This window comes from Calypte anna, chromosome 2 (assembly GCF_003957555.1).
Source record: "Calypte anna isolate BGI_N300 chromosome 2, bCalAnn1_v1.p, whole genome shotgun sequence".
Taxonomy (NCBI): Eukaryota; Metazoa; Chordata; class Aves; order Apodiformes; family Trochilidae; genus Calypte; species Calypte anna.
In genome coordinates this window covers 135,204,412-135,230,472 of record NC_044245.1, presented here as the reverse complement: position 1 = coordinate 135,230,472, position 26,061 = coordinate 135,204,412, and the positions used below count along the sequence as shown (strand labels likewise).

The following is a 26,061-nucleotide window of genomic DNA, read 5'->3' as shown; positions in this document are numbered from 1 at the left end:
TACCTCCTCATGCTTACTGCTTCAGCCCATGGTGTGGCCTAGCAGTTCCTCAAGCCTTCAGTTTTCTCACTTGCTGATTGTAGATTCAGTGTGATGACCTTTGAGTTGATTTCAGCTGACTGAAAATTGTTGGCTTAATCTTTATCCAAAAAAGAAGAAATCCGTCTTCCTTTGTTTTTGTACCATTTCTCACTGCAAATTTGTAGCTTTTTCAATTACCTTTTTTTTTTTTTTTAAACTAGGATAGTAAGGGGAAATAATATGTGGGTTGTTTGTTGTGGTTTTGTTTTCTTATTTTTTTTTCCTTTAACCATGTAGGAAATAACAATTAAGACAGCCTCTTAGAAATGCCAGATTTTACTGCAGATAACTGAAGTAGAGAGTGTGCTATACTACCCATACAACACAGGTGTTTCAGTTGGTCTAAACCTGTTTTAATAGACACCAAAATACATTATTTTAGAGATTACAAATTACATATAGGCAAACATGACTGCATATATTCTGTGCAGTAGTTGGTATTTACCAGGTTGTTTATGCATAGCATAAATTTGATTAAAAATCTTCCATGTAAGTCACATCACACTGTTTACCTATTCTTGATATTTTCATTTTTATTTTTGTTTTGCAGTGTAAGAAGATGGCTATCCTTAGCAAGTTAGGTGTGGGGTTTTTTTGAAAATTGCCTCTGCTTCAAAGCAGTGTAGTACTTTTCAATATGTAAACTTTGAAGTTTAATTAATTATTAATTTTTATCGCTTTTTTCTTTTGAGATGAACTTTCTTTTAATTTAAAATTCTGTGCATCATTAAAGTTCTAGGACATCACATGTAATTTGACAGATATTCTGAATATAATTTTGCTGTGAGCTTGACACTGGGAGCGGGTGACTGCCTGTTCCTGTACATTTTCTTGCATGATAAAAGTGCATCTGCACAGATTTTGCTTTAATAGTAGTGGTTATGTAATGTGTGACAAGTTTTCTTTGTTTTAATCAACATTGTCCTGTTCCAAAATATTTCATGACCGCATGCTTATTGTTTTTCCTTGATATCAGTCTGTCAAAATCTATTCTATCCTGAATCTTAAATAGTGTAGTCTTTTGATATTATTCATTGTTGTGACAGTTGTCTTGTTTTATTCAGAAATAAAGCATAAAATGTGTAGGTCTTTTTCAGCTACTTATACACCTGTCAGTAAGCCATTTCTGGTCTGGTATCTGACACATAGACCAAGAGTCTTAGCTGGCACTTTTAAGGTTGTTTAGTTTTTCAGGGGGAACCAACAAGTTATGATTTTGAAGTGCTGTAGTGAAACAGATATTAAAACATTAAATCCACAGCAGCCCTGTTAGTTGTGTGTATAATGCTAAGTATTCTGTTATGGTAGTATCTTTTTATTAGTATAGCAAAATGAAATATTTTCAGCCTAAAATTTCTTGAGTAAATAGAGGAGACTTTATTAGTTTATCTGAGTATTATTGGTGTTAGCATCCATTCCATTTATTTATACAGTACATTTAAGAATTCTGTCAAGAATTTTATATACTCTGTACATGAAAGGCTCTGTATGTGGCACAGTTCCTTTGGGAGTTTTATTTCTATTTTGTAGTGTGTATGTTCTTATAACAGTGTAAAAACTCTGATTTGTTTCAGTCCTGTCATCACCCACTACACTTGAAGGACAAGTCTCCAAGTCTGTGTGAGAGAACTGCTCAAAACTAAAGAGAGAGATGTGTGGAATATCACTATCTGAATGACTTTTCAAGAGCTCCCTAATCATAATTATGTAATATAAGAAGCTATGTTTAAAAAATACTAGTAAATATAGTACAATTCATGCTACATGAACTTTATTTATGTTGATTTGTTTTTATGAATTTTATTATGCATTGCCCAGTCATTTATTTGTTCTAGTCTGATGGACTTGCTGCTGTGCTAAATGTTCTAAATGCTCACAGGTGAGAGACTTGGCCCACAAATATTTGCATCTAAATCTGGAAAATGGGAAGGATGAAAAGGCTTATAAAATATTAAGAATTCCTACATCAGGTATATATTTTTAGCTAAATGATAAGTTAGAAGCATTAACCTGATTATTCACAAGCAGTACAGAGCCAGTTTTTTAACTTATCAATGTTTTGTAGGTGAGATTTTTAAATAAAATAATCTGACCTATTGCAGGAATCAGAGAGCAAAAAGAACTGCAGATGCAGCCTTTGTCCAATATCAAGTATGGGTAATTATGCTTAGATATTTTATTTAAATGTGTAGTTTTACAATCCATCTACCTTTGGCCTTGTATCAAATCTAAATGAGCTTTTAGAGCCTATTCAAGCTTTGATGAGAAGATTAAAATGTACAAATGTACTTGGCAGCCTTATTACCCGTTGGAATATGGAAGTTTCACCTACTGCCTAGGTTACTGTATAATGCTCTGTATCACTCTGTAGGGCGGTTACTGCTTTTCTTCATGTGGGGTCCCTCTGAGTGATGTAGCTGTGTATTTTGCCCTAGTCATGCTGATTCCAGGACTGAATTTGCTGGGGTGGAAATTAGGTGCTGTCATTCTGACTGGTACAAAAGCTGATACCGGAAGTTTTTGAGAACATATAAAAATAAATGTGCGATATCTTTATGATTACAAAATATTCACTAGTTTAAAAAAAAGTGTTCCGATTCTTTCAAATTTTTAAATAAAGCATATCAACTTTCCCTTTTCATGTCAGTTGTCTTTCCTATGTTATACAGAAGGAAATTTAATCTCTTAGGTTGATCAGGAAAACACAATTCAAAAGAAAAAGTTAGCATCCAGTGCTACTGTGTGTCCCACAGGTACTTCCACTTTGATCAAAACTGCCTCCACTGGTGAGTTAGAGGAGCGTATTGCGGCCACTACTGGTGCTATTACTGTTGCTAGCACATCTGCAGATGTTGCTGTATCCAGTGCAGTGACCACCTATAGACAACCTTCTGAAGAGCAACAAGTGCAAGCTGTGAATTTAAGAAAATCAATTCTGGAGTCGGACACTTCCAAGGAAGCACTCTCCCTTCATCAAGAAAACTCACAAAGCACAAGAAGACGACCAAGAAATGATGAGCAGATAGAAAGAACTAAAGAACTTGCAGTTGTTACTCATAGAGGTATTGGACGTTATTTTACTTGAGCCCATGTAGTTAAAGAAAAATATTTTGTGTAAATTAAAAGTGAAAAGTCAGGTAGCCATTCAGCAAATGCACTTGAACCCAAAGGGAAAGGCATTAGATCTGCTTAAAATTGAGTTCTAATAGGACAGCCATATGGGAAAAATGAAATTAATTATAATATTGCCAAGTTTATTTAAATTAATTTGCTTTGTAAAAAAAGCAAAAAGGAAGGATAAGGAACTTTCTTTTCATGCCATTTAATAGCTTATATTACATTTCAATATCAAGCCTAGAGTGAGATCTGATGAAAATTTGAAGAATTGAGAATAAAATTAGAACGTATCTATTCTGCATATGTGTTTATACATTATCAATTGCAGCATAAAAATGTACTATATAAGTAGCTGCTTTATTCTAAACTAATTGGTGATGCACTTGTAATTAACTCTCTTCTGCCTAAATTAACATCAGATTGTTGGCTTTTAAAAATGTCAGTACATTTTTATTCTACCAAATATGAAATCAATAAATGAAGTATAGTTTAGAACACTAGGGAATTTGGTTGCAAGTGTTAAAGTAGTAAAGCTAAAGATTTGGTATATTATGTATTCAGATTGTTTAATCTGCATGCTAAAATGCTAACAGTGAACAACATTTGGAGTACAAATGAAGATTTATTTATTGTGTTAAAAGGTAAATTATGATATCTGAAACATTTGGCTCAGAAACAGCAGTACTGGAATGTCTTAATTTAACCAGCATAGATATTCAGAAACACATTTTTTGTGGTATTTTTTAATACATACACTGCTTCAGGAAGGAAAAACTTAATGGTGCAGGTTAATACCGTTGAATACTATTTTTTAAATTATTTAATTTTCATCGTGTGTTAATCCATTGTTTCATGTTAATCTATTGTGCATGAATGATTTGTAAGGAAAAATATATGCATGTGGAACATCTGTAGTGCAGGAAGGTTGTCGAAGTCTCATATGGCTGATTTTTTATAAAGACAACCTTAGATTGGAATCTGTTGTGCTACTGGGTCAGATAGTTGCCTAAAGTAAGTTATTGTAGCTTCATTTCCTAACACCATCAGGAAGAGTAGAGCTGCAGTTCTATGGAGTTAAAAAACATTTTTTTTTTTAGGTTAGATATTAGAAAGAATTTCTTCACGGAGAGGGTGATTAGGCTATGGAATGGACTGCCCGGTGAGGTGGTAGATTCTCCGTCCCTGGAGACATTTAAAAAAAGACTGGATGTGGCACTCAGTGCCATGGTCTAGCAACTGCTCCGGGGTCAAGGGTTGGACTAGATGATCTCTGAGGTCCCTTCCAACCCGGCTAATTCTATGATTCTATGATTCTAACATGTAATTTAAATAGGATAACTGAATAACAAGCACTGTCTTGAGTTTGCATATGAAGCAGAAATCAATAAGCAGCTACTTAGGTTTCAGTTTTGGTAATTTCAGTATAGATATGAAGTATTTTCATATTTGTCAACTTGTATAAATTGATTGGTCGAGTTTGGTTTGTACTAGTTGTGTGGTTATGAGTTCACTTAAGAGCATTTTTGGTCAAGTTAAAAAAAGGACTTATTTTTAGTTATGAGGGACTATTTGAGAGCCTGTAATAATCTCTTCTAATCTAGAGATAAGACTTCAATTTGGCAGTTAAATTTGACTGTAATTGTGATATAGGTGCAGTATCTTCCCTCTGCTCTTTGCAGTCATTACACTGCAGTGTTATCTCCACAATTTTCTCACTGTCTTTTACTTCTCTTGTCCTTTAATATAAGACACAGGTAAGGCACATAGTTTTGTATTACTTCATCATATTAAAGCGTTAATTCTTGCATTATGAAAAAGAGACCAACACATAGATAAAATAATGGTTTGTTATTTATTTGTCATATACTACAGTGGTACCACAAGTACTGAAAGATACCACAGCCCACATACAAATGAAAACAGACCTCACTGGAGAAGAAACCCCATATCTAGTTCTGTGTGCAGTATATTCCCTCATGCCACATACATATTCTTGATTTTGCTAGTATTTTATTAAAAATCTTCAAAGTATTTTTTACTGTATCATAAGTCCAGAACCATATATATGTGTATGCTATTAGAGTGGGTATTCATACACAGAGCAAAAACTTTTAATAGCCATGAGAACATGTTAAATTGGCCCTCAATAACTTGTAACAGTCTTTCATAAAATATTCCTCATTACAGAGATAAAACATATGTTAAAGCCTTGTTTGTGAGTGGGACTATTTTTAATTGACTTGAGGAAATTTCCATTATGGGGAGATACGGGTGTTTCTCGGGAGTTTTGCATAAGTTCTAATGAAGTATTTTAGCCTCTCTTTGACAGTGAAAAACGTATAAAAACTCATCTTGCCCTGCATGTTAAATTACTATGGAACTATTTAGATCAGCTACTTAAGAAGTTTATGCAAATAATTTTAAAAGTTCTTTTATTGATTTAATAGTTAAAATTAGTTTTTACTTTAGAAATGCATTTCTTGTGCTCTTGATCATAGTTTAAGAACCATGCTCCCAAATATAAGCAAATTAATATTGAAAAGAGAAAATCTAATAGACTAAATACATTTTTTAAAAAAGCTTATTAGATCATATGTGCATATTTAGAGTGGTAAAAATATACTATATGCATAGCCTTCACTGTAGATTTTTTTGAGACTGTTGTTAATGACATCAGAACAGTGCTGTTTTCTGATATATTAAGATTGATAAAAAATTATAACTATAGAGTAAGAGTCTTATTGTTGACTTTCACTGGATTGTTTGTGAATAAGATAAAAAACATAAAAATCAAATTGGCTCAGTTGGATAAAAGAACTACAGTGGTGTTATATTGTTCTAATTGTCCCACCTTGCAGAAGACTTTGTAAGACAGGATGAATAATGTTTCAGTAAGTGAATGTCAGTGTGTGGAAAACTTAAATAATGATAAATGAGTATATAATATGTAAATAGGTACATTAGGGAGAGGAGAGATGTACTGTAATGATGAAGCTTTATGGTAAAAGGAGGGAGAGATGGGTGAAAAGCTTAATTTCAGGATGCAGTTTGATAGTCTAATCAAAATTATATTTGGATGGCATGAAGAGAAACCTAGCATCCTTTGGGTCCTGAGTTCTAATGAAACCAAGCACTCCGACTCTTCTTTTCAGAAATAGGAGAAAAACAAAAGGTCACTAGCCACTTTAATTTATTTAAATCTTGAAGCTTCAAATGCTGAACATCCAGTAGCAGTTAATGTAGATACTACAGTCATAATTTCTAGTATGATCTGTATTCATATACAGGATCAGGAAGATAAGTGTTATATTTTTTTCCTTGGTTATTTTCTGTTTACTGTTAGTTTGATCATAACTACATTATTAGAGGGTAATTTCACATTGTTGGGGTTTTTGCCTATCTGTGTTTTAACTACTAAGAATCCAGAGTTTAGTAATGCAGTTAGTGCTGTTGAGCTGTTTTATAGTTCAACTGCATCTTTTCCTTAAGGTCATTGAATTTTTATTCCAATATTTGTGAAAATCATGAGAGCTATTGTAGAACTTTTCTTGTGAATGCTTTTATGGCATACATTCAGTGTTTAAAGATGTGCTAAAAGCAATTAGGACAGTGCCCTTAATAACATGCTTTCTTCTGGTCAGCCCTGAAGTGGTCAGGCAGTTGGACTAGATGATAGTTGTAGGTACCATCCAACTCAAACTTATCCTATCCCATTTCATCGCATTGCATTCCATCCTATCCTATGCTATCCTACTCTACTTCTATTCATTTTAATATGGAAGAACACACACATAATTTAATACTCCTGAGAATAATGGGAGTCCTACTTATGGTTTCAGTTGTAACAGAACAAAGTACAAGGATTTCTAAAAAAAACCTTAAGATACAGGCAAAGAAAGAAAAAAAGAAATAAAAGCTGGTCATGTTGGTACAGCAGAGGTTTCTGTTTTCTCATATAATTAAGAAGAAGACTTGATCCATCAGTGCCAAACATCATCAAATCTGTTTCTCGGATTTTTCTCATATTCTTTTGCTGACATGGTATTATACTTCTGAGTTTTTTCAAGTGAATTTAAATAATTTTATAAAGGGAGAGTAAGATTTTTTTAAGTGCTTCTTAATTCTACTCAAGGAGTACAAAGAGGATTGAAAATAAAATATCTGAAGTCTAGTCGCTTGAGGTTTTGTTCTTCAGTATAATGAACCTAGACTTCTACACCAGCAATAAGTAAGAATAAACTCCTGCCACATGTGACCAACAATATATAGTAAAATTTTTTAGTTTTAATTTTTTTAATTTTTTTTTTTCCTCCAAGGAAGTCCCATAAAATTTGGCTATATCTTTTTATTCAACAGTCGTATTCTGTGGAGGCAACTGAAGAATGACATAATTTCTTATATTAAAAAAAAGAAAAAAATAAAGCACTGTGCTTTTTTTTTTTTCCAATGAACTAAAGTTTTACAAATAATAGCTAGAGTTTTGGCAGGTATATAATTAAATGCACCAAGAAAGTCAGACATAAGAAAAGGCTGAAAATTTTGAAAAGATTAAATATATTTTACCATATCATTAATTGCTGCTGTCAGTATTGATCCCAAGGGAGTTTAAAGATGCTTGTACTATAGACACAAGTGAATACAATGTGCAATCAATGTAACAAGGCCACTGTTACAGTTCATAATTCATGAGTGAAATATGACAAAAATAATCAGACTGAAACAGAGATATAAAGGTTGGAGAAAAAAAAATGTTCATTGAACTTAGTACCAGGAAATCTTTATGAGTGACAATAATCATCATGTAGTTCTTCAAAAAGTGACTCAGTGCTTTCCTTGGGCTCTTCAAACCCATTTATCTTCAAGAGAACTTTAGATTTCAACACATTTCACTACTCTGAACTTGTATCCTTTTTCTAAAGAGCAGAAATGACACCAAGCATTTTTAGGTTTTTAAAGATATCTGCTATATTTGAGGATTAATGTAGCGATGTAAGTTTTGATGATTTTACTTAACTGTTTCCAAAATCTTGCTAATTTACTGATGTCTCCATTCTCTTTTCTTTCTCTCTACATTTTAGCTCTACTTTTTCCTGACTTTTTTATAAAGCCTTTGTCATTTCACTGTCCTTTCCACTTTATTCTATAAGAACACTCATCTATCACACTTTACATTATGCCTTTTGATATCTGACTTTATGGACTAGCTTAATAAATATGAAAAATAATAATAAACATGAAAAAATCATCCAGGGACAAAAAATACTTGCCAATGACTATTCCCCTCTAGACCATCATTTCTTTATTTCTATTTCATGTGTGTTGCAGGACAATTTATGATTGCAGGATGCAGTAGATGTTTATTAAAGATTTTTAAGATTTGTTAACATGGAATGACATCAGATGCTAATGAAGCATTTGAAAATAAAAGAATTAAGATAAAAAGTTAGTTGATTCTGTCTTTTTTTTTTTTTTTTTTTTTTTTAGAACTTTCTGTGAGTGTTAGAATACTGCTTTGGGATTATTTGATATAAACTTTAAGGGTTTGCAGAAAATGTATTAAAATATAACTTTTGTGAGGTTTACTCAGAATCAGGAAAAGTAGGAGCAGAGTGAGTGTCAAGTAGGAAATCAGTTTGCCTGTGTCCTCAGATTTTTTATTGGGGGCTTTTTTTGTTATGTGGGAAAACCAGAACTACAAAGATGTGAGATTGAATAAAAGTAAATATATTTTGCAGTAAGATTCTTACCTTCCTACATATATATAAGAATACCTGTATTTAAGTATTATGTACAAGTTATATAACTTGTATATAAGATTTATGTGCTTTTAGAAGTTATTTTTTGCAATAACTAAAAAAGGTTCCAAGAAATGCTTGTTAGCATAACAAAGATACAATTTGAGATAGCACTCAAGCTGAATCATTGAAATACATTTGTTTAATGTTTCATAATATTTATTATAATCAGGATAATCAGGAAATACCTGATTACTGAGACACATAGATATGTCCTGGTCAGTGAATGAACTGTATAACCCAAGGTTTATTAATTTATAGATTTCAGTTAGAGGACAGTTCATAATAATACCTAAGTGTCTTGACATATTCCCAGTTCATAGAAATGACAAGAAAGGAGATCAGTTTTCATCCAATGGTCAAGTCCACTGCGATTAGAAAGAAGGGGGAAAAGGAAGTTAGTCATGCTGATTTCAAGAAATTAGTTTTTCAGTCTTTAAATGGAATTATTGCTGTTTATACTTGCCTGTCAATTTTATTATAATGTTATTTTTATTTATTTTCCTTGCAGCTCCCTCAGTTCTTAATTATTCTTTATTACATTTTGTACGCTAACTTCTATAATTGATACGTTTTCTGATGTTTTGTGTCGCAATTTTCCCTCAATAATTCAGCTTTTCTTATTTTAACCACAATATGTTAGTATAAATCAAATGCATTGTATTTAGAATATAAGAAACCATTTATCATTGGTGCAATAATACATGATGTTAAAAATATATATATTAACTATTACTTGTTTTCTTTTAAACAGTTATTTTACAAATTAGAGAATTTCTATACACATATACTGTAGAATACAGTAGAAAAACTGTAATTTTGACCTTTTTAAAGGCCATCCATGGCCTTTAAAAAAAACTGACTACATTTCCTCATCCTTCTCAATCCAATATCATTATGTGGGATAACCACTCTCTATATACATGGAACCTGTTTAAAAAAAATATTTTATCAGTATGTTTTCTAACTGACTTTACACTGTTCAGCCCATTATTGCATTACTTTATGAACCTGAGAAGTTACACAATTCAAATAGAAATAGATCACATAAAAATAAAATATATTACATTGTAGTACAAACATGAAATGCACACCTTAAGTTAGAAACCTGCCTATTGCAGGTTTCATTAAAGTATATAGTTATGTTAATTGAACTATCAGAGCATTTCATTTTACGGAAATAATTTTACATTCATTCTCTTTGTATTTTCTTTCATTCTGAGTAAAACTTCCTAACTGTAAGGCAACGATATAATAGATACCCCAGTCAGCCAAACTAATATATTTGAAATAAAACAGAAATCTAATACTATCTCTTTAAAAGCTTATAATGATGAGTAGCTTATTATAAATACCTCCACATCTAGCAAGAAGTCAAGATACTTTTCACTTTTTTTTAAGTAATTTTATTTATTGTCCACCACTACATCATTTTTAAAATATTGTATGATCAAGAAACCAGTATTTGTGTGTTGTAGTAGTGCAATATATTATTAAGAAAGTGCAGTAATTTGGTACAGTAATGCAGCAGTAGATGCAGTCTTTTGAAGTGTAGGCCCTCTATACTTCTATACTTGATGAGAGCATTTTAGGGTTGCAAGGGTCAGAGGCGGGGTGGAATAGTAAAGAATATAAGATTAGCTCATGTAAACAGCAAAAAAGGGAATATTATGAAAATCTGGTGGTTCATCACTTTATGTGATGATTGTTCATGTTCTGAATTGTTCTTCATATTTAAAAAATTATCAACCTATGAAAATAATGCCAAATGAATGAAAATTCCTATCATCCAATGCCAACTTTAAAAGTGCACAAAGGGTCTAGAAGACAGTGCTACATCAGTCAGTGTGCTGGGTCACACTGAGTTTACAGTTTTACAGTAAAGTTTACTTGGGTAATTGCTAGATGGAGAGATTTGTTACGGAAATTTCCTAAACCTGAGATTCCATCACCTAAAAACTAAGTAGATTGCTCCATCTTCCTCCTCCCCAATCTATGTAGTCCCTAGAAGTGGTGATCCCTGAGTTATCTGGATATCTTCTATTTGTGCTGTCAGAGTTGGGAAATTCTGGGTAATTAGTTGCATCACAGGCATTGCAAACATGAAGTCTAAAATGCAAAAAACAAAAACAAAAATGCAACCAAAAACCAAAGAAACACTCAATTGAACTGCAATTGAACTGTGCTTGAATAGTAAGTTGAGTGCACTCAGGCTGCACTGTTATCTCTCAGTCTTGTAAAAAAATATCTTGAGACAATATAGTGTCAAAGACTGTGCCCCTGGAATTTCCTTTAAAAGTTTTTTTTTCAGACAGTGCCAAGCAGAATTCTTTACAATTTACTTCAATAAAATGTAAAAAATGAGAAACAGAAGAATACAGAGATTGCGAGGAAGCACAAAACCTGTGCTACTGTATTTTTTTTCACATCATATTGCATTTCTACAGGTGTCATTTAGGGAGGGCTGTATGCACAATCTTGAAATAATGGGTTGTATATTATGATATTCTTCTCCATCTCCATTAGCTGAGTGGTATATTGCTATAATACAACGTAAGGAAGCTTCAGGAAGAGGAGTGTTTTAGTGTTTTAACTGCTTTGAGCTACACCCAAGGAAAAGAAGTATGTAAAGTCAGAAGAAGCCAAAGTTTCCATGGTTAATACTTTTCACAGTTACTCGTAGTAATGCAGCCTCAGTGCTTCTTCTCCGTAGAACTCAGTTGTCAGTATTTTAAATGTCTTTTACACTTGGTTAAAAATTTAAAAATCACAGACAATGCAAGCTGGATAAAAAAGCCCTTTACATAAATGTTATTGCAAAACTTAAAGAGAGACATGAGTTTATGGGCTGTCAGTTTTTAAATAGATATTCTTTGCATCGGGAATATAATCATCTGATGCTTGTATATTGTAGAAGCAAATTTTCCTCCTGTAAACTTACATCTCAGGTATCTCTCAGGGTGCTAAAACTACTTATGAACAGTTACCTGCTCACAGGTTCCCACATTGGTACATGCAAAATAAGGTCAAGTTTACCAAGTATTAAAGAGGCATTTATTGCACTTTGGGTATGGGAATTTTTTTTGTCATGGTGGATTTGTTATTATATCTGTATATCCATATGCAGCCTGACACATAGTTTAGTGGTGGCATGTTTGAACCAAATTCTTTTCTATAACCACACTTTTAGAATGTATTAAGAAAATACTGATAAATAAATTAGCATAAAAAACCCAGTCAAAACAAAATTTTTCCTTCAGAGATCTTGAATTGCTTGTTTTTCTAGTAATATTTAATAGCCTTGGCAAAGCAATGAAAATAGCTACTAAAAAAACATATGCACTAAGGCACCCTTGTAAATATTTCCAGTTCCACTTTAGATCTTAGAAATTCTGTTTCTTGTGTGCCTAAACTGTAGATAAGCCATTCAGGTGTTTGAGGATGAGTAGAAACAAACAAAAAACCCAAACTCCTCTTAGTTCTTTTATGCTTTGCTATAATGATTTCTGAAAATAAAGGGCAAACATCTTCATAATGTGATTATTTAAATCAATCCGAGTACATGAGATGATGCATTCAAGTCTACTCCCATTTTACTTTGGTGCTGGAAGAATAGCTAGGTCTGTCTTCTAATTCATGAGGTGTTTGCACTGATGCTCAAAGAAGGCAAAAAGAAGTTTACAGTTATAATCCTACATTTGTTTAGGTAGAAATAGCATTTTAGAAATCTCACACAATGACAAAAGAGCATTACTATTATTTCAGCATGGCTCTACTATGTGAAGGTTTAGGTCCATGACACCTACTGAGGATAGAATTGCTTTTGGATTGCAGTTAATTGAAGGGTGAGTACAGGGTGTGGGAAGGGAAGCTACTGATTTTAAGGAAAAATAGTATTTAGTGGCAAGAGATAAGTTATGCTTCTTCAAATTAGTGTTTTCTAGAACCATTAGCAATGTTTACTGATTACATTATGATGATACCCAAGGAAGTTTAGGTTTTGCCACTTGAGATAAAGGCTTCTATGTATTTAGAAGAAAGTATGGACTCTTCCATCAGAAGTGTAATAATAATTATCAACATGTCCTATATGTATCCTATAAATTTTCCTTCTTAGTGATATGCTGTTTTCTCCTGAATCTTGGTCTGCTCTCCTGTGTGATAAGGATTACTCTTATTTAATGACATCAGTGGCATTTTGCTACTTGGGTATTTATGCCCCCTCATAAGGGGCACAAAACCATAAGTGTTTATTTGACTATGGATCGATTTTGTGTAAAAAGGTAACAAGTGCTGAAAAATTGTTTGATGATACACTGTTTTATCTTCTTAGATTAGCTTCTGTTTGACTTAGTTCTTTTAATCTCTGCAGTCTCAACAGCAGTACTTACTTGTAGCCAACATACAGCATCTCCTTCTATATAGATTTTTATTATAATTCTTATATATATAATATATGATACTATATATATTCTTATATAATTATTATAAATCTATAATTTCACATTAATATAGTGCACCTAAAATTAACCTATAGGTAAAAATTAATTTTTTGAAGCTCTATTTTTAGGTATGGTTCATTGCTTATTAGCAGAGTGCATTGGAGAAAAGAGGGACTATAATGACTGAAAGAAAAAATTTCTTGTGCTGTTTCTGCTTTATTCTTTCTTACATTTTTGATATCTATTATGTTTTAGCTTTAATCTCTTTTTAGTAGTTATTTTGTTTCAATAATATGTTGATGCTGCACCATATACCTAGATTAATAAAATCCATTTGTCCAAAGACAGCCCAAAATAAGGGCTTTCACAGAAATAGTAAAATTCTGCAATGGTGGGAGCAAACTACCTTCCACAGCACATTTTGAAAATAATAATTTGCAAGTTAGAAAGAGGAGCAGTAGCAGAAAAATAGTCTGGTTTTCTTTTTTTTTTTTAGTATACAAATCTTTGTAATTAAAACAGAAAATTAGCCTGGTTTGCTTCATTTAATGCAGGTGTTTTTCCATGATTAAAATATTTCTCGTTTGTCAGTGTAATTTAAGCAGAGATAAAAAAAGTCTCTTTCCTTATAAAAATTATTCTTCCATGCTAAAGGTAGGAACATAGCTAAAGTAGATTTTGAAAATAACTAGTGGGGATACTTTAAGATTGGGGAAGTAATATGGGTGGCTTTAGATGCTGAGAATGTGTATTCATTCCGATGTGTTACTTTGTGGATGACTTTGTATGAAAGCACATAAATTTTTAAACTGTTGCCTCTGCCCCACATATAATACTGACTTAATTTAATGTCAATTTCAAAAACTGAAGTAGTACACAAAATATGTTAACAAAATTATGCTGGCACTTTTACTGCTGATATAACCTTTTCAGAATATATGTAGATTAATATATGTCTGGTATTGCTTGGATGATTATGAAATTCAGATGTTAGCATATGTATTGGATTTCATTGGGCTTTCAGTAACATGTCACTGACAACTCTTTTTTTCTTTTTCAATTTTCTATCACTGGGAAGGATAATTGAATTAAAAGTGCACAAAAAAACCCCAAATTTAGTAATGGAGTGAGCAGGGTGTAACCACTACTGCTCTTATGTCTTGATACAGAAGAAACACTAGATAAGGTTTAACCATGCAGCTGCTTCAGAGCAAACATATCTACAATGGATTTGGGTTTGGGGTTTTTTTTTCTGCTATGTGGGAGAAAAGTGAAGTTACAAATCATATTTCTTTTCATTGTCAGATGCACAAATTTGGTTTTTTGAAAATGTTTTCCACCGAACTTACACAAGATGAGCTTGTTAGGTGGCTGGTACTCTAATTTGTATAGACTTCCATGAAAAAATTTGTCATATGAAATGAAATATTTTAGACTGTATTGCCTGATACATGTTTTTGTTTGTTTTTTTAACTAGTGAAAAAGGCCATAGATTTTAAATCTAGAGGATTTAAATTGTTTCCAGGGAAAGACAACAGCAACAAGTTTTCTATCTGTGAGTGTACTCCTTTTTTGTTACTTTTTTCTAGTGCAAGAGTGAAGTTTGTGCCGTGTTGTTTGTGTGTTTTCAAAATTGTTTATGTATTTCTGGTAATATAACTGACTTAAATCTGTTTCTCCAGTCTGCATGGGGAATTTTTAATATGGTTCTACTCTAAAGGCAAGCTTTCTATAAATCTGGCATTATAGAATGATGTGTTACTTAGTAATTTCACATTCAATTTGCAGCATTTACAGATAAATAAATATTCAGCCTCCCAGATATCAGCTAAATCTTAGCTGTAAGCAGGTAATAATTATTTTTTCTGAAAATTAGTACTAGCAGCAAAAGGCTATACAAAACAAAGTCTACCCTCATTTTCAAAAGTGCAACTACATGTTTTTTTCAAGTGTCAGATATGAGGTCTCTTTCTGATTTTTTTTCTTCATTAACTTTGACATTTTGAAGTGATTAACTAACTGTAGTTTTTAAAATTCTGGAGATTCTTAGTGAGTTAATTAAAAAAAACCAGAAAGTGAAAATGCTTGGTATCTTACAGAAGTCCTGATTAACAACAGGGGTCAGGCACCTCTGTAACAAATAAACAGGTCTGACTCAAAATATATTTAAAACAATATCTTTTTTAAAAAAACATGCCATTTTTATAGAGTTCCTTTTTGGACTAGAACCAAATTTTTAAATATTTAGAACTGGCTAAAATAAAAATAAAGATGAATTAAATGCTTAGCCTATGCCTGCTTATACTACATTTCGTTACACTTCACAGGACTGAAAGCACATGCTTTTGGAGCTCCTTAAGTTGGACACATTTGCACTAATTTGGTTTTTTAACTGTCAGTGAAGGAATCACTTTCAAAAAATATGTAAAGCACATTGGTCTGTTAACTTTTAATGCAGTTTTCAGTTATAGATTTTAAACTGTCAACATTTTAGATGCAATTATTATTTTTTCTTTTTTATAAAAATGTCTTCAATTAGTGAGACCCTTTAACATTTGCCAAGCAAGAAAAGTAGAGCAAAACAAAACACACTACTGTGCAGATTTTATAATGTAGCATATTACCTTTCAGCAAACTGCATCACCTAAATAGTTCTGTAAGACATTTCTTAATGTAAAAAAATTACATCAAGGTATTTAAAATCAAATACTCTTTTTTATGCATATTGGGTGACTGGAGGGTAGAGTGATTGTATAGCAAGAAGTAATAGTAAGACAGTTGTGGTAGTGTGTAAAGGGTACATGACTGAGGTTTCTGTCTGATGGTCCATCTGTGCTTTTCTAGTTTCAAATGAGAATAATATAATGGCTGGTAAACATTACTTCTCTAAAAATTTATTTTGCACAAATAATTAAATATTTCATTACGTAAACATTAATAGGAACTGTATATTTCTAGCAAAATACGAGACAGTTGGAATATCTAAAGGTGATTGTTACAAAATGAGTGATGAAAGTTATCAATATATTTTTCAAAGTCTTTTCATGTTTTCAAGTTATGATATTCTGTGTAAAGATGAAAACTTCTGTATCTTCATTTATTGGTTATGCAGAGTAGATTACCTATGTGAGCCATTAATAGGTGATGCTTTCTTCTCTTAGTGATCATAAATGTAATCCGGGCTAGTTATTTGGGTAGCTGAGGAAATGAAAGGAGGCAGCATTTCATGAAAGCCCTATGTATTTAGCTGTTGACTTTAGGTAAAATTCCCAGTGTGACCTCAGTCGGAATTGTATTACAATGATAGAGTCCTTTAAAAAAAAAAAAAAAAAAAAAGATGACCATCATTAACTTATGTCATCATTAAAATCATTAACTTATGTCATCATTAATGGCATAAGTCATTAACATGACTTATCCTTAATAGAAATAAGGATAAGTGAATATCTATTTTACATTATTTCTTGTATTACCAATGTCTTAAGAAATTACCATCCAACATTTTTCATGTGTATGTCTTTTCCCTATTTTAAATTTTTTTAAATATATCAATTATTTAACATTCAGTACTCATCCATAGGTGATTTATACAGAGTAGAGCCAGAATGATGTGATGACATACTTGGAAACAAAGTTTGCTTTCACTAGAGGAGCCTCTCATTGCTTGTTGAACTATGACTATCTGGGGTGTAAAACAAAGACAGATAGACAGACAGATAGAAAGAAGGATAAGTAAATACAAGAATGAGAAAATGTGCATTTATTTTTCATACTTAACAGAAGTACTTAAGAGAAATGGATTTAAGTTAGTTCTTAAATGCATTTCTATTTTGGGATAGGAAAAAAAAGGAGTTTAATGACTTATAATTTTTTTTTTCTGAATTTTTCCTGTGGTACATATTTTATTTTAATCACTGTAATTATTTTGTTGATTTTCTGAACATAAGCCTTTATATTTTTATGTATGTGTATTAATAGATCCATAATTTATGGTTTTAAAAACAATTTAATGGAGTGTTTTAAGAATTAGTTTTTTTCACAGAAAGTGGCAAAAACCAATAGTATTTTCAAGCTTCAATTTTTGGTAGAAACTGAAGTATATAATAGATCTTGTGGTTTCAAATCCAGTAGAATATTCTTTTTTATGTGAATATTCATTCCATTCTCTGTGTTTGGGGAAAAACAGTGCAGAAAAATAACGTAACTATTTGAAATATTAAAGCATCTATTACAATAAATTGAAATAGCGCTGCTTAAATAATTTTTTTATTTTGTTTATAATAAAAATTTATTCTGTTTACATACATACATGATATGGTCCCCAAATGTCACCATCTTATTTTTATTTCTTTAATATTATTATCAGACATCATGAATAAGTTTCTAGCTATAGTTTTAACATATGTTAAATGTCAGAAAAGTTAACAGACTCACAGAAATGAGAAAGTGTCTTTTTCTGTAGTCATTCTCAAGTGTATTTATTTTCCCTTCCTTCATTGCTTAGGGAATCCTAACTCTACACAAAGTTTTAAGGCTTTTCCTATATACTCTGGCTACTTATGCTGATTCTGAAATTCTCATGTCTTGATAGGCTTTGGAACTGTGTAAAAGCACCCAGATATTTCAAATATACTTAATTTGAAATGCTCATCAAACAAGTTCCTACTAGGTGACCTGATGAAATACAGTTTATAGAACTGTAATTGTCAAAGACGTGTATATTCCAAGACTGCTAGAAACTTGGATTTCTATAGTTAATATGATTTCATTGTGCCTATGAGTATGAGGGGAGAGAAAGACTGAAACGGGGTAATATGCATGGACCCTGGAGGGAAAGCCCTCCTGGTCCAAAGGTCTCCTGAGCATAGAGATGCAGGGGAATAGAGATTGCCTTTATTAGCTGTGAGAATAACCTTGGACATGGCACAGCTCTTTCAGGACAGAGAACAATAAATACTGTGGTTCCTGCTGACAAGAGCTGATTTTGATAGGTTTTTGAGCAGCCTGCTAAGTGGAGACATTTTCCTTCTAACCCTCTGCACCACTTTCATTTGCCCCTTGACTTCTCCAGGGTTACCAAGCCAATTCTTCTCTTTCTTTGTTTGTAAGAAGACAAATCCCAAGGAAGGGAAAACTTCTAAGTTTGTCCTCCTTTAAAAGCAGAAATTTAACATCCACTAGAAGTATAGTTAGAAATTACATTTTTTAAAATCCAGGTACAGTTGATTTAAAAATGAAATTATTAAGTTGATTTCATGTCAGTTTGCATTTTTTTATAAAAATGTTTTATTGGACCATGAATTTACTAAGTAATAACCAACCTCTTGCTATTTTTTATTACCCAATCTACTACCTTGTGATTTGACCAGCTTCAAAAATTAAACCCGAAATTAACAGAATTATTTTCACTTAAAATTATTTTAATTTTTTTTTTGCAAGCTGTATAAATTAGAAGAAGGTATACGATGCATTAAAAGAAAATGAGTGATGAGGTAGTTGAATATGCTTAGAATTACATTGCTACATATGAATTTCTGGAAGTTTCTCTTTGAAAATCCATTTTAGTTTATTGTAAGATAAATATACACAAATCAAACTGGCATTTTAAATTTACCTTCAATCAACATATTTTGTGGATATCTACATTTTCAATACTGATTAAAGGCAATTCTCTCAGCATGAGCCTGTGCATTCAAGTTTTATTATAATTCAAGAAGAAAAGGTCAGCCCTTAATGGAGATGACATTTATTAGATAATGTTCAGAGTAAAATCTTACAGAGCTAAATTTGCTGAGTAATCCTTTAAATGTTGATGTTTGTAAAGGAACAGTAACAACATTTCCATATTGTTTCAAAATAATATAAACAAAGAAAACAGCTGTAAACAGCTGTTTAGTACAACTTATAATAAACTTCTGTTAATTTTGGGGAATAAACCTTGCAAACATGAAAAACCCACCAGAAAATACATGTTTTGCTTATATATCTTAGATGAAACGAGAGATATATGGGTGATCATAATTGGTAGAAAAAACTATTCTAGAGGACCTAAAATGCAGATAATGTACTTTTTAACATTTGATAATTGCTTGTCTATATTTCCTAAAAATTATATTGTTTTATCTTTTTTGTTTATTTTGTTTGTTTGTTTTTGTGTTGTTTTTTTTTTTTGCAGTAAATGAGGGAGGTATTAAGCAGGCATCCAATTTGTGTCCAGATCCTGGAGAACCAGAAAATGGAAAACGGATAGGCTCAGATTTTAGGTAAAATATGCACCCTACTATTATTTCATTTTTTAATACTTAATGTGGAAAATGCATGTGTTAAAAAATTATTGCTGTTGTTGAGCTACTCTTCCAAAACCAAACTTCTCACTAAAAATTGAAATGGAATTCTGTATGCAATTATGTAGTGCAATATAGCTTGTACTTAGTATGCAAAAAAGATAAAAATCCTAATTGGAACCTCTAATAATCTGGCAAAAATTGGATTGAAGGTAAGTTAAATAATTTTCTCTTGAAAATACTGTATTACAAGCACAATTACTGGACATACGTGTTGTACTGGATTTTTGTGAAGGACAATGCACAATTGAAGGCAACAACAAAATCTCATGAAGCAAGAAAACCTCATGTAAGAAGTTTCAGATATTATTATATAAATATTTGTTGGACTCTTATAGAGACTATTGTATTTTCTACAGTAGGGTTTTAAGAAACCCAGAGGTTTGATATATGCAGGTTAATTTTCTTAGTATTCCTCAGAGTGTTTTTTTCACTTTTAGTGCGGACTATTCTTTTGTTAATCTTGATATATACCAGATTGGTAGTGAATAGTATTACTCTATGAAAAAAAAAAATCAGCTACAAAGTTATGCTTTATTTTTTAGGAAATTTTTACATTTCATTCTTTGATATGTTTTAGTTTTTCCAGGAAATACTGAAAAGTCAAAGAATTACATGCTGCTAGTGATCTATCCCACCTTTTCTCTTTAAGATAAACTCAAATGTTAGCCCACTTTTCTCCTCCATTCTTGAGTAGCCTTCAAATTTTTCATCTTGTGAGAAATGAATATTTCACAATACTTTTCCAAACATTTTGTTCTCAATGATCATACTTGTGTTCTGTCAGTGAGACCAATGTTTGATGTATCATATGAATGGAGACAAATACCTAAATACGCTTGAAAATGTTTTTTAATTTGTTCTGGGGAGTAGTAACACCATGCACCAGTAGAGATTAGGCTGACCCTGCTGGAAAGCAGCTCCAAGACAAATGAAATTCGAGTGCTGGTGGAGTGTTATCCATGGGAAAGCAATGTGCTCTTGTATCCAAGAAGAACAATGGTATTTCTGGGTGCATTAAGAAAAGTGTGTCCAGCAATTCAAGGGAGGTTCTCCTACCTCTCTATTCTGTCCTAGTGAGACCACATCTGGGCTATTGTGTCTGGTTCTGGGCTCCCTAGTTTTAGAGGGACAGAAACATGTTAAAAAGACTCCAGTGGAGGGCTGTGAGGATAAATAATTAGGGGACAGGAACATCTGTCATATGAAGAAAGACTTAGAGACCTTGGGCTGTTTATTCTTGAGAAGACAGAGGGAGTATCATTAATGTTTATAAATATCTGAAGTGTGGGTGTCAAGAAGAAAGGGAGTCTCTTTTCAGTGGTGCCCTGTGGCAGGACAAGGAGCAACAGACACAAACTGGAACACAGGAGGTTTCACCTCAATATGAGGAAAAACTATTACTATAAGGGTGATGGAGCACTGGAACAGGCTTCCCAGAGAGGTTGTGGTCTCCTTCTCTAGAGACTTTCAAGACCCAGTTGGATGCGTTTCTCTGTGACCTGCCCTAGGTGATCCTGCTTTGGCAGGAGGGTTGGACTCGATGATCTCCAGAGGTCCCTTCCAACCCCTACTTCTGAGCTTCTGCATTGTTTAATTTTCAATTGCTGAACATTCATTTCAACATGTATTAAAAAAGATTAAACATATACTGTTATTTATTTGATACGAAGATGAATTTTGAACTCTAGTAAAAAAATAAATCTTAATCTATATTCTTGCTTTACATCATGCTAATTTCACATAATCATCATGTCTACAAATCCCTTCAAAATATCTATGTGAAAAAAAAGGAAAATAAATAAGTAGGAAGGAGGGAGATTAATAATTTTTAAATTAATTTGGTTTATTACAATCGGTTTAGTTTAAAAGGTATATTTTACATATCACACAGTACAATCCCTAACACTTGAGCATAGTAAGTGTTAAGAGTTATCTGAAAGATGAGCAAAGATTTTACAAAATCATGTTACATCATTCTTTTACATAACTTCCTGTATTTTTTTTGTATGGTCCTTTCTCCCCATAATAGAACAGAACACATGATTGACAGTTATATCCCGAGTAAACGTGCTAGGTGCTAGTCAGTCTGTTCTTGTAATTTATCAGTTAATTATTATAGTATATTTTTTATAGAGAAGTTCAACACACATCAGAGAAAGCTTTATAGCTTATTTTATATGGAGTGCAATTTTTGACACCACCTGACAAAAAAAAAAAAAAAAAAGATTTGTTGACATTTGCAGAAAAGTAAAAATAACATTTCCTCACTTTCATGTTTTTTAGAATCATTACTTTTACTAGTGTTTTGTAGTTTAGCCTCAGCCTTTTATAGAGAATCTTTAAGTTCTTTTCTAGTGTTGTCTCAGCAAGTGATCACTTAAAGACCTGCCTGCAAGATCATTCAGCTGTTAAAAACAACCCAGAAAAGAGTCTTTCTACTCTTCAATGTCCTCCCACCTTTTCCAAACAAAATGGTTTTGCATTTGCTTGTCTTTGTCAGACTAATGAAGCCTACCTGCCTCAATTTTTTGCTGTAGGTCATAGGCTCTACGCCTCTGACTAACAGCCAAACCCTCTATAGTTCTTCTTACCAGTATCTCTCTTGAAGTGGAAGACTAAACACTGGGCTTAATATTGCAGGTTACATCCTCATTAGCTGAATATAAATTTCACTTGATCTTCTGCCACTACTTCTAATGTAGTTGAATATGGTTTGTTTTATGCCAAATGAGAAGAGATTACTGATCAGTCATGCAGAACTTTGTATCTCTGGTTGAGTTTCATGAGGTTTCTGTTGGCCCAGAGTTTAAGTTTCTGTTTAAGTTTAAGTTCAAGTCTCTGAGTGGAAGCTTTTTTATTCAGTGTGTCAGCTACTTTTCCTAGTTTACTATGATCCATAAATTTGCCTAGAGTTCATCCTACCTCACCATCAAGGTTGAGGATGGAAATACTAAACAGTGTAAGATCCCTTATTGACTTCCTACTTTATTACTAGCCATGAACTGAATATGAAGCCATACATTCCTACCCTTTGAATACAGCTGCCAGGTGAATTTTGTATCTGTCTATTCAGTGAATATTTTGCCAGCTTCAAAAAGATACTGCTGCAAGAGATGGTGTCAAAACTTTTGATGCTGAGCTCTGTTACACTGAGCTCTATTACATGTGCCATTGGTCCATTTAGTCAGTCATTTTGTAATGAAAACCAATCTTGTATATCACATACAATTGACCTTTGGTAATACTGTGTAAAAGCTCCTGATTTTCTGTTTCTGCTTTCCTAAAGGGCATGTACTTTCCAGTAGTTGATGTAAGGTTCTTTGCCTTTCTTAAAAATCCATGTATGCCTTCCTAGTCAGTAAGGACTCATCACCACAATTTCTCATAGATGATACCAGCCTTACATGGCTGGTAGCCAGCTTTTTCAGCACCTTTTGGTGAAACTTATCTGCCCCCCTGCCTTTAAAAATCTGTTACCTGTTGCTCCCCATTATTGGCTGTTGTTCTTCCCAAATCATGCTGGTGCATACAGATGTGTAGGAACAGATGTGTTGAAGAAACTGATGAGGAAAAGGCATTCAGTGCTTCTGCTTTTTCCATATTGGATTCCAACACTGCATGATTGCTTCTCTCAATTATTAATGGATGCACATTTTTTATGAACTCTCTTTTGTGACTCATATGCTCACAGAAACTCTTTTTCTTAGTGTAAGTTACTAATTTTGGCTCTAGCTGGGGGATGTGTCGGGGAATCCAATTTAGTCATCCAGAGACTACTAAATTAGTAACCTCAGTTCAGAAATTTCCCAATCCCTAAATGATTGAAATATGGTAATTATCAGAGGATGAACTATATTTTCCATATTCTGAAGTTTTTCTTTAAGCATTCACTTTTTACCACTCATAGTGTTAGCATAGTGGACTACGTGAACCTATTCTGGCCTTTGGCCACATCCACAGAAAGAAATTTTTTGCTGAACAAATATGGCTTCTGAAACTAGTTGGAAATTTTCCTATCATCCTTTATATTTTTTTCTTTTTGGAGGCGCTTGTCTGTATTGTTTATAACAACGAACAGCTTCATAGCTTTGACATGTGTCTGTTATCTTGAGATTTAGAGAACAGATATAGTCTATACACACTTTGAAGGGGCTTCATCTGGTAAGCAGTTTGGATCAAATACGTCAGGGAAATCAAACTGCTCTTAATTTTCCACACTATTTTCTGGTCTTTTGTTCCAACACTTTGTTTTGGACTACACTGATAGCTTGATCTGAAATAATACCTAAGAAATAAAGTGACACTTTATCCTCCTTTACTATTATAAATTTTTTTACAGAGAAGAATGGTTCTTTAACTGAATTCTTGTATGGCATAACTAAAATGAATTGGAAAAGAAATATTATCAGAAGAAACAACAGGGAGAATCTCTCCTACTAGACAACTGTGAAAGAATTCATGCTTTTCCACTTTTGAAGGAATGCAGTGAAAGGAATTTGAAAGGAATTTGAAGGAATTTGAAGGAAAACAGTGAAAGATGTTAATGTTGACGAGGCTTTTAAGTTTCTGAGAGACCCAGTTTCTTAACTTGAGAAGCTCATGGTAGTAAACACGCTCACCTTTATGGATGTCATTCTTAGACTGCAAGTCCAATAGATTTATTTATTTATTGAAGGGCCTTTTTGCTGGGTTTTCTTTGGTCCTTTTTTAACCTTTTTAGATAGTAGGTACTTGTTTGATTTTTGATACTGTCTTCTTGAATTGATCTGCCATAGGAATTGATCTCTAGCTCTTCCAGTTTCTTTCTTAGACTGGTGTTTTATCATCATCTTCTTATAGAATCATAGATTAAGCTGGGTTGGAAGGGACCTCAGAGATCATCGAGTCCAACCCTTATCTAACTGCCCTCAGTGGACCTCACTCACATGGTGCATATGTTACAGATTTTGTAAATTTTCCAGTCTCACTGTAAGCACTGATTGTGTTTACATGCATATTCTATCAAATATCATCTTGGTATCAAAAAAATTTGGACAGGTGGACTAGGTAATGTGAGTGTTATTTATACTTTTTCAGGTGATAAAAATAGTTACCAACCTTGCAAATTCTTCAGAGTCATTTCAAACTCTTGCAATTTTTGCCAGTTAGTTTTGATGCAGTCATTTTTTCAGTAAATTACATACTTCCTACTCAGTTTTCCCTTTCTGCTCAGAGTTTCCTCTTCCTTGTCCATGATTATTTATTTCACAAACATTCTTATTTCTTATACAATCAGTAAGTGGTTTTTGGAATAGTTTGTAAAGCTATTACCTACTATCATATCCTCCTATTCTGAGATGTCTTTGCAGATTACTGTATTGCCTTTCATGTCCTCATTACTAATTATCTATGTCTCCATGAAGCCCTGGTACTCCCCATATTTCATCAGCATATTGTGCTGACACAGTTCCTTTTCAAACATTTAACACATCTAACCCCTTTAAATATAATTCATGTTCTGTTCAGTATCAGTCTTCTATAGTAGCTCTTTTTATCATAGATACATTTGGCTTGATTACCCAACACAGAAGTTTATCTCTGGAATGTGTGTTCAGTCTATTTAATTTTTGTCTGCCTTTGCAAATTAAACTAACTATTACAGCACTAAAAACCCCAACTGTAAGGAAAGAAAACCAGCTCATTCTTGCAACCCAAATCCTGCAAAGAAAAAAAAAAAAAGAAAGAATTTTGGTATGTATTTCAGCAAAAAGGAATGCTGTGCCTTCTTGGATCAAACCCAGATTCTAAAATCCCAGCCAAATCATTCGTAATATCCTATCATTATCAATCCTTGGACCTCTTTCAACCTCTTTGCAAAAAAGCCTGTTTTACGGAGTTATAAATGAGCTTGATTTAGAAAAATGAAGTAGTATGCCAGGTTTTTTTCTGGTTTTTTTTGGTTTTCTAATAGGTAACATAGCAAAGTCTGGAAACTGTGGTAAAGATCTATGGCATCCATCTGTGGAGGGTCAGATAATACTGTGACTTACAAGGTCACACAGAAAAGCTTCTAAAATGTAGACTTTTCAAGAGTTACTTTTAAGTTTTAATCTTAAAACACCCGGAGAACTGCATGCACAGTGTGACCAGTCTTGTAAGCCATGGATACACATTAAAAAAAAAATATCAAGGCGAATGCAGTTAGGAAAGCTTCTGATTTTTTTTCAGGGATTATACATTAAGAAAAAGTTTAAATAAAGACTTAGAAGCTAAAATCTGGTAAGTAATGATATGTACAAA

At 32.7% G+C, this 26,061-nt stretch overlaps 1 protein-coding gene across 1 annotated transcript in view; it reads left to right on the top strand.

Annotated features, from left to right (window-relative positions):
• Window positions 1–26,061, top strand: part of CSMD3 (CUB and Sushi multiple domains 3) — a 552,597-nt gene that overhangs the window by 209,557 nt on the left and 316,979 nt on the right. The window contains 3 exon segments of the mRNA XM_030444571.1: window positions 2,835–3,143; window positions 14,913–14,990; window positions 19,611–19,698. Of these exon segments, the coding sequence (XP_030300431.1) occupies window positions 2,835–3,143; window positions 14,913–14,990; window positions 19,611–19,698 (475 nt within the window).